Raw genomic sequence first — 10,471 nt, 5'->3', positions numbered from 1 at the left:
ATATGGGGTTATTATACACCAAAAATCCCACATCTAGCGTAAATTTTCCATATGCCAAAAACACAAAGTCACTCACATTTACTCTTGCCATGAAACACACAACACTTACTCTTGCCACGTGTGTTGAATGTACTCTTCCAACTTGCGACACTCACCTCCAAGATTGTGGTTTTGGGAACCACAACAGTGAACAGTCTAGAGATAGCTGCAACATTGAACAAACACCTCCCATTGTAGCATATCTTGGGTATTGTACCCATGGAACCACCAACAAGGACACCATCCTCATGACAAAGTTTGAGCAACATCTTGAAATCATGAGTGGGCTCCACTAAACAACAAAAACAAAGAGACTGATAGCAATATTGCAATCAAGAACACCCACGAGGCAGCGCCATCTTGGCTCTGGATCGTTCAAGAAGCCTGCGAGTTCACTTGGTGGTAGATCCAGAAACCTCTGTTGGAACCTGGGGCTAGTTCACCGAACATAATTTTTTTGAACTTTTAATGTGCATCACATTTTACTGAGTACAAGCGGCACTCCATGGATAGGCTTCAAGCCAAACTTCATTGCAGGATTATGGCGGTAGCTCGGTGAAAGCCGGAACAAGAATCGCTGTAGTATCATAGCCAGAATGACTTTGGCTTCGATCATCGCAAACGACTGGCCCACGCAAACCCGCGGCCCAAACGAAAACGGCATGAAAGCATTGGGATGCTTGCACGATCTTGAGATCCCATCTTTGAAGCGATCCGGATTGAATTGGCCTGCATCATCTCCCCAGAGCTCCTTATCCTGATGCAATCCAGCAATTGCAAACGACACAGATACTCCTTTTGGAACGTGTAAATCTTGCAGCCAAGACTCCTCCACACACTCCCTGGTCACCTCGTTTGCTGGTGGATACAGGCGCAGAGTTTCGTAAAGGATCATTCCCAGCTGTCCAAGAATCAAGAAGTTAAGTTTTAGAATTAGGAGATATTGATCGACTTACGAGCTTGAGCCTACTGACACTCTCGCCATCAGGAATCTCATTGCCACATACTTCGTGTACCTCAGCACGGGCGCGTTCTTGCCATTCAGGATAGCCTCCCAGTAGCATCAAAGTCCAGGTTAGTAAGGTGGCTGTGGTCTCATGCCCTGCAATGTAGAATGTCTTGCATTCCTCTATCAGATCCCTGCTTGTGAAATTACTGCTGCTGTCACACTCCTTTAGCATCAATCCGAGTAGGTCATTCCTGTATATATTACTCCTCCCTGACTTCACTGAGTTCCGACGCTCGTCTATGATCCCAGTGATCAGAGAATCCAACTCCTGATGAAGCTTCCACATTCGGAGGTTGACTGGAAGTGGGAGAAACCTGTAAGCAAGTGATTATGATTCAGTTCAGTAGATGATCCAACATACCTGAAGCCTGGAATCCAGGAAAAGCTGATGAGTTTGGGCACTAGCTCTGGGACTTTCTTAGACAATATTTCGTAAACTCTCTGCCCTTTGAGATAGCTAGTTCCAAATGCTGTATGGGAGATAACGTCTCCTGTGATCTGACGCACCTCTCCAGAGATTTCAATCTCGGGATTCTTCCTCCTCGTAGCTTCTCCACTTGATCTAGCATGCGAGACGCGCACCCTGCGATTGTACCGGTCATTTGCTGTGTACAGGAGAATAAAAAACACTTATCAGCCAGACTTCATTGGAAGATAATAGTATGAATATCCACTTTAATACGTTCATGAAAAAATGCCGGTGCTACGAGACGCCGGTGATGACTCCATTCCTCTCCAGTAACAAAAACCAATCCACGACCAAAGAACAAGTTCGCCAACCGCAGCTCGGCCTCCGATTTATCAAACTGAGAAAACTTCTTAGACAAAACCTCCCTTACGATCTCGGGCTCCGAGACCGATATCCTTGGCTCAGTTCCCCACCAGAACACAAATCTCTTCCCTGGACACGAAACTTTGAGATTCATCAGTGATGACATGAACGTACCATATTGCTTCTGCCATTTGAGCAACGCAGGATGTACCCGATGGAAGACGTCGTGGCTGAAACTTTCCATGTCGTGATCCTTGATGGCGCTCCTCATGTTCTGGATTTCAGCTATTTGGCCTACCATGAATCGGGGTGGAGGCCCCTGAATGCCCTCCTTCTTCAGCTGCGCCACGATCGCCCTGGGGTTCCACCAGTAGACCGTCACGAATCGCCATAGCGCTGCAGTGAAGAGGACGATGCAAATGCTCAAGATCCATCTCCCATCCATTTCCTGGACTAAGGTAAAATCTGTGGGAGATGTGCCAGGTGGGCGAGTGCATTTAAGCCAAGCGGATGGAGTGTTGTACAAGTAAGGATCTATCCCTAAGAAGCTACTTGGAACTTCTAGTGTTGCACGGTCTATCAAATTCAAACTAGAGTGTTTATAAATATTAATATGGATATGCTTTATTTTGCCATTGGATTGAAAAAGAATATTTTAAATTATTCTAAATCCAGCATTATGGAATAGATAAGACTGCCACAGTGGATCACATTCTAGTACCAGCCATTGCACAATAGAAACTACCCTTACAAAATCAGTGATCCACTCTGAATTGAAAAGAGATGGAAAATATATATTTTAGATGTACCACCACCATTAACACTGCATTTACCAACAGGAATTGACATCCATCAATGGCTTCTCTCACCCATGGGGTGTCACTCAGGTGGAACGGATCATCGGGGTGGAGTTACACACTGGGCCTCAACAACATGGTGGAGCATAGCAACAAGGTTGAAAGTGTGATGATATCACCAAGAAGACAATCATCCTCCTAGACAGCAACGACAATCACGACTGCCTGCAACACTGCAAAGTCTTTGACAGTGATGAGTAGGAATGGCAGCCACAGGGGAAGAATGCTTTCAATACAACTAAAACCTCTCATAATGCAGGATTCTTTGTCTAAAATAATTAAATAGTGAATTAATGTTTAAACAGATTTGTATCATTCTAGAGAATCATTGGGAAGATGAAAGTGAGCCATTGAAAAACAAAGTAGTTTTTCATGTAACTGCAAGTACTTCTAAGAATGTTCACAAAACAGGTTAAGCTTGGTGTTATACTCTTTAGAGAAGTCCTTGGAAAACTAGAACCATCCAGTTTAGTCCAGTCTCACTTCATATAGTCAAATTAGTGTTTTTTAAAGCACCACCTAAGCACCATTGTTCTCAATAAATGAAAACTTCATGACAAGCTGTGAGGCTTGAGCAATCCTTGAGCAATTATTAGAATTCATTTGCAAGTCCAACAATTCCATTTCCAGCAGTTTAGGCAATCAAAAACCCTTCAGTGCAAAAACCATGGCTTCACTACCGCTCAATTGCAATATTAAGTTATGTTGAAATCAAGTTTTGCAACATATTTTTGCAATGATTTGAAGAACATAAAGCAGCATAATAGTCTGAAAAATTCTTCTTACAAACTGTCTTTATAAGTTGTATTGATATTTATATTCTATTAATTATGTTGTAAGTTGTTCTTATAAATTGTGCTACAGTGCAGTTACATAAAAATTTCAGCAGTATCCTGTTTGTTTATGCTGTAAATTATTTAAAACTAAATATTTAATTAAAATTTAGGTTTATGAGGTCTAAATGTACAGCTATGATGTTGTATATTAATATTAGCATAGTGGGATTTGATAGCTATCGGATTAGTTTCAATCTAGACTATTTGCTCCTATATGTAAGTTAAGGTTTTTAGGTTAATTAATATGTATATTTTGCATTTTATTTCCCACTCATATTGGTAGAGGTGAAGGGTAGTTTTAATTGTCCTTGAGGAATGTTTGGATTTGGGATTTTGGTTTATATCTAATTTGCATTATCTAAATCTCACTTTCCTTCTAGATTTTTCAATTTCTTCTCTTTTACATTTCTTTTTTGTTCATCTTTATGGCAAAGTAGTAGCTTCCTCTTACTTTGACTTTAGAGCAATAGTTAGTGTAGTTTTTTGATACTATATGGTTGCAGTTGAATAATTAGACTCAATTGATAGCAATATTCACAATATATGGTACAATTCCTCCTACTCTTATTGCCAATTCTCGCATCTAGCCAAAAAAATTTCGTGGGAATTTTAAGGATGATATATACCATTGGTTCATTCACTTTACAATGATTGTTACTTATTATTCTTAGGATGATTTTTGGCATTTATGTGAGTTTCACACGTGCCAGGTATAGCATTATATAAGCAACCAAAGAGAACAATTTAAAAAACAATCTATAGAACTATAGAAGTTAAAATATAAAAAGAAAAGACCTATGACACTCATTTTTCCAATTAATTAAGGTTTTTAGGATAGTTAGGGTTAAGTGTCTTTGGGTTTAAATAAAATAATAGGTTAGGTGACCTCCTGAAAAGTCCAAATTCAGGAACTTACATTTGGTATTTGGCTATAGAGATCACATTATATATTGAGATTGACTCTAATTTGTTTTAGTTGGGTTTGATCTAAGGGGTAGGGTGTCAAAAGAGTAGAGTTGGCTGTAACTCTCAACTCTAGTGTGAATTCGTAAAGAAGTGTAATAAATTATAAACAACCAAAGAAAATGATTTAAGAGATAATCTATAATGGTTTAAATATAGAGTGAAAGGGCTCATGAACAAGAATGCACCCCTTTTTTTAATTGGTTAAAAGTTTTGGAATACTTGGGGTTAAGCGTCCTTGGGTTTGAGTAATACTAGATTAGTTCTAAAAACATTAATTTGGCATTCGCTTCTGGAATTTCTTGTTTCGTGTGAATAAGTTTATGTACCTCTCTATCTTTCTTTTGAGAGTATTATTAAAGGGTTCATTTAGCACCAATTTATCTAGTGTTTACTTTCTAAGCTTGTTTTTAGGCTTCTATTATTCTCTTTGTATTAGTTGATATAGGCTCAAGGTTATCTTCTTGCTCAGCTTATTGCCACATATTACTATTTATAATTGCATTATGTAGTAAAGTCAATCTTCATTTTTTATAGCAATGGCTATACACATTTTTGTGTATGGGATGAGGTAGACCTAGCTATACATGTGGGAGATCTTGAGCTTAAACTTTAATTGTTGCAAATGGTGCTCAGTCAAGCTTTTGATCTCATCTTTGGTATGGGTTAGCTATTGCATAATTATGCTAATATGACTTTGAAACTTCTCTCTATTATTTTATATTTACTTTTATTTCTTCCATTCCTCTCATTTCTATTCTCTTTCATCCCTTTGCTTCTCCCTCTTCTTCCATCACTTTTGCCTCTTTATTAATTTTTATTATATTTTTATTTTATTTCTCTATTCCCTCTCCAAATCCCTTTAATAGTTTTTATATTGTAGCAATGGATCAACTCAATAAGGAATATATTGATTTCTTCGACTTTGACTTGTTTTTTAGGGCAAAGATTGTAACATGTCATCCTATTCTAAGTAGGGATGTTTGTTCAATCAAGGTTCATGTTTAACATTAGTTACAAAAGGAGATCAAGATTTTATACATGAACATCAAATAAATATTAAAGAAAGTGTGTTATTTAAATGTCTTAAAGTCTTTAGGAATGTGAATTTCATTTTATGGTGAAGCCTAAGAGGAGTATTTGCTTCTGCCTTGACTATTATCCATTAAATAAGGTGACTATCTTGGATGTATACCCTCTTCCTCACATTGTTGATCTTTTAGATTATCTGAGGAGAAGTTATTGATTCACCAAATTAGATATTACTTCTGGATACTAGTAAGTGCTGATGGCCAAAGAAGATGTTCCCAAGATTGCTTTTCGTACATTATTTAATTTGTACGAGTTCTTGGTAATGTCATTTGGTTTGAACAAAGCTCTAATAACTTTTTAGCAGATGATGGATGAAGTTTTTTATTATATGCCGAAAGTGACTACTAACTTTATTAATGATGTTTTAATTCACTTGAAAGGGATATGGGAGGAGCATGTTTATGATGTTCATAAAGTGTTGGATCGGTTGTAGGAAGTTAGTTTAATATGTGTGTTTGGGTCTAAGAATATAACTTATCTTGAGTATTGTATTTCTCGTAAAGGTTTGCAAGTTGATTTTGACAAACTTGTGGCCATTTTAAAGTTTTTTACTCTAAAGTGTGTGAATGATATGCAATATTTCTTAGGTAAAATACAATATTTCTATAATTTTATTGATTATCTTTATGCTTGTATTATATCATTGCGAGCATTATTAAAGTTGTCAACATCATCTTTCATTTGGTCTATGAACTGTGAGTGAGCATTTATGAGCTATTGATAACTCCTCTAGTTTTAAAGTATCCTAACTACATTCAATTTTTCAATTTGCATGTGGATGGTATTGATATCAATCTTGGAAGTGTGTTGATACAAACGAGTCTGAGTGTGCCTAATCAATGCCATCTTATTGCATACATCAACTATACATTAAAACCAATAAAGTGAACTACTCCATAATAGAGGAGTGTAGAAAAAATTTGGGATTTTGAGAAGCTTTATACATATTTGCATGGTTCTCAAATATTACTAGAAGGTGATCATATTATAGTTACTTTGTTATTAAAGAGAAGAACTTGGTTGATCATATTGCTCAGTGGACTTTGAAACTTCAGATATATAATTTTAAGGTTGTTTATCACCTGAGGAATTTTACAGCTGATGTTAATACCCTTTCTCAAACTCTTTTACCTTTTTTACTTTCTTCTTTTGTTCTTGACAAGTTTATTATTTTAACATTAGTGGATTTTCTAGATGAGGATTTTGTGTCATCAACAATTGCTATACATAATGTTCAATATCCACAAGGTGTGGAGAAAAAATTACTTTCTCTTAACAAGATTCGTGAGGCTCAAAAAGTTGAGCTATGGATCCAAAAGTTTCGTGAGGGGTTTGAGATTTTTGTATCACTTGTTGATGATTCACCATTTTAACATTTATATTCTGAATATCGCATTAAGAATAACCACCTTTATTTTATTGGGATTGATCTTAATCATCATTTACGGCTAGTGGCACCTTCAATATTTATTCCACACTTTCTCCATATTTATTGTGACTCTCTTATTCTAAGTAGGTATATAAGACAGTAATAGGTGACTAAGAAGCTATATAAGTCTTTCTATTGGCTAAAGATGTAACGTGATGTTATCTAATATATATGTAGTTGTGTTTAGTACCAAACTTGTAATACTCCCCCTCATACTATAGAAAGACAGTTGAAGTCAATTACAATTCCCCTTCCATTTGAGTTTATGGCATTTGATCTAATGAGACTTTTTCCATAATTGATTATTAATAATGAGTACGTCATTATTGCCTTCAACTACTTGACTCGTTGGGTGAAAGTTAGTGCTTTTGCTAGTGTATTAATGATTACTGTTGGGTACTTCCCCCTCAATTGAGTGGTATTTCAACATTCCTGTCTGGAGAAAATTCTTTTAGATAATGGTCCCATATTTATAGCTAAAGCATTTCATATTTTAACATCTTTGTTGGGGATACATCACATTTTCACAAGTGGTTATCATCCATAAATAGATGGCTTAGTAGAACACCTTGTTCGAACTTTAAAATGGATGATCATAAAGTATATAAACTTTTAACATTCAGATTAGGATGATTATTTGCCATCTCTTCAGTATATATATGTCATAGGGGTATAAAGTTCTATTGATACTTTATCATATAAGTTCCTATATGGTCATGATCTGATATTGCCAATAGAGTTGAGTTTAACTTTCTTGATTACCACAAATTATTGATGTTAGGTCCTAATATTAGTATTTAATAAGCATTCTTCCAATTGTCCAAGTTGAGTCTACTTAATATATGGGCTGCATACAAGTGGAATAACAATAGCACTAAAACTTTCATTATTTTCCACTTGCAAAGTACAAAGTGGATGACTTGGTGTTAGTTAGTTTTCCCAATCTTATAGTATACTGTTTGTTTAAAAAAGTTAATCCTCTAAAATTTATATATATGCAATGGCCAAATACTTTATACAAAGGGATTATGAGTAATTAGCACTACCTAGAGATCCACTAATGCCCTCTTTTAATGTTTTTTTAGATCCTAGCTTATCAATAAGAGAACCCTAATTGCCTTCCATCCTTCTAAGAGAAGGGGATGATGTGAGGTTAAGTTTATAGTTATGATGCCATATACTAATTTTAGTATAGTGGAATTTTAATACCTATCGAATTAGTTTCAATCTGGACCACTCACTCTTATATATAAGCTAGGGTTTTTAAACTAATTAATATGTTTCTGTATTTCATTCTATATTCTATGTACTCCACTCATATGCTATAACTTGCTATATTTATAAAGTATATATACATATTTGATATAGTTGTATAGCAAATAACTTTCTATAAAATATTTGGATAGGTCAAATACTATAATACAGTTTATGACACCAATCCTTTTTTAATTCTAAAAATTGTAAACTATGTTGAATTGTTGTGTTTAAAATAGTTATATATAAATATCATAGCTATATATAAATAAGTATATTTCAATACTATATAGAAAACTATATTACTTACAATATTTACATTTTTATAAACTATAACTAGTATATAATATTTTAAAACATGTTTTTGATATTTATATACTATATACTATAAATGTTTGCTATTTCTCTCAAATTATCTGAAAAGAATAAAAGATATTAAAAATAATATTCTTTTTACCAGAAGAGATACTTATTTATAATCTACAAGGAAGAGGTGTTATGAATTAGAGTGCACCCCTTTTCTAATCAATTAAAAGTCTTAGAATACTTAGAGTTAAGTATCCTTGAGTTTGAATAGTATTAAGTTGTGTGACCTCTAAAGAAGTCTAAATTCATAAGCTTATATTTTATATTAGAATGGTCTCGGGTTTGACTCTATTGGTTGGTTAAAGGAATCACACCATATATTAAAATTGACATTTCAAAGGTTTAGTTTACCTTCAATTGGGCTCAACTTGAGGGGTAAGGTGTCAAGCAAATGGAAAGCTTCATTCTTGAAAGACAATATATAAGAGTTTAAATATAGAGGGAAAGGGTTTATACACTATTGTTTTACAATCAATTAATGGTTTTATTATACTTGAGGTTAAATGTCTTTGGGTTTGAATAAAGGTTAAGTGTTTTTAAATTTAAATAGTATTGGGTTGAATAATGTTTGGAAAGTTTAAATTCAAGAGCTTACAAAATGCACCAACTTAAATGAATAGAGAGAAACTCATTTAAATTGGTGCATTTTGTTAGACAAAGAGGTTACTCTTTAACTTATTTAAGTTGGTGCATTCAATATCACTACATGATAGATTACCATGTTTGCTAAACACCCTTACTATCATGCTCTATATATTGGTTTTATTTCAGTCCTATGTGATATTTATGGTAAGTCTCTAGATCTACTTAAGGGGCATATTTATAGAATGTAGAGAATGTCATAAACCTTATAGTATTATTCCTATGTCTTGATTCAAAATCTAGTGTCATTTCATATTTAATAAATTTTCAAACTTATCCTAAGGGTGAAAGCCTAAAGTATGCGTTCCTTAAGAACCCTATTCACTCTACCCTAGCACACCCTATCTCTCTCTTTTAAGCTAATTAGAAAAGGGCACTTGCTTGATCCTATGATCATATGTGCTACACTCACCCCTCCTTTAGAGATGTCAACTTTCCTTCAAAGATATCAATATCTTTATTGATTATTGACTAACAACCCTTACTAAGCCAAGGGGAATTAGCACCTTTATTAACTATTGACTAATAACCCCTATTAAGCCAAGGGGAACCAACACCTTTATTAATTATTAATTAACAACCCCTATTAAGCCAAGGGGAACTAACACCTTCATTTCCACACTGAATTTACCAATTCTTCTATTATGTAGATTAGTTATTCCAAGTGAGGCCCTGTATCGTAGTCTTATGGTTGATACCTTCAATGAAGAGGAAGGACGTATGCATGGATGCTCAATATGTATGATTTCAAATTAAAAGGTAGGAATATACTTTGTTCAAGGGTATATCATATTTTTAAGTAGCCATTAATTAATAGGAATCGAACCTATGCCATTTCCTCTTATACCAGATATAATACACCCTATCTTTCTCCCCTTAAGCCAATTGGAAAAGGGGCAATTTACTTGATGAGAGAGCCCTTAGTGGTTATTTTATCCCTATTTATCCCCCAATGTTCTAAGGATCCACAATGACAATATATCTAAATCTTATCCTATAATCAGTGCTATAGGGTAAAATTTATAAAATGCATCAATTGAAATGAGTTAAGAGGTAACCTCTTTATCTACTAGGCTAAATATGCTTAACTAACAGTATGTAGGAATTTTATCTTTATACTTGTCCAATCTAATTACACTCAAGATGTTTAGTTAACTCTATTAGCATAAGAAGGGCTAATAAAAGGATATAGAACAGCGCGATTAGGCTCCA

At 34.7% G+C, this 10,471-nt stretch overlaps 1 protein-coding gene across 1 annotated transcript; it reads right to left on the bottom strand.

The window, feature by feature from the left end:
* Positions 1–477: 477 nt before the first annotated feature.
* On the bottom strand, positions 478–2,265 carry LOC9641290 (cytokinin hydroxylase). The gene is made up of 6 exons (XM_024675537.1): positions 1,995–2,265; positions 1,723–1,949; positions 1,606–1,653; positions 1,410–1,546; positions 996–1,362; positions 478–940 (listed from the first exon to the last, which is right to left on the bottom strand). Exons 1-6 carry the CDS (start codon positions 2,263–2,265, stop codon positions 515–517), a joined length of 1,476 nt encoding a protein of 491 aa, XP_024531305.1. The 3' UTR covers positions 478–514.
* Between the last annotated feature and the right edge of the window lie 8,206 nt (positions 2,266–10,471).

Source organism: Selaginella moellendorffii, unplaced genomic scaffold (assembly GCF_000143415.4).
Source record: "Selaginella moellendorffii unplaced genomic scaffold, v1.0 SELMOscaffold_15, whole genome shotgun sequence".
NCBI lineage: Eukaryota > Viridiplantae > Streptophyta > Lycopodiopsida > Selaginellales > Selaginellaceae > Selaginella > Selaginella moellendorffii.
Note: the sequence above shows the minus strand (reverse complement) of the source record. Positions and strands in the feature narration are given on the sequence as shown.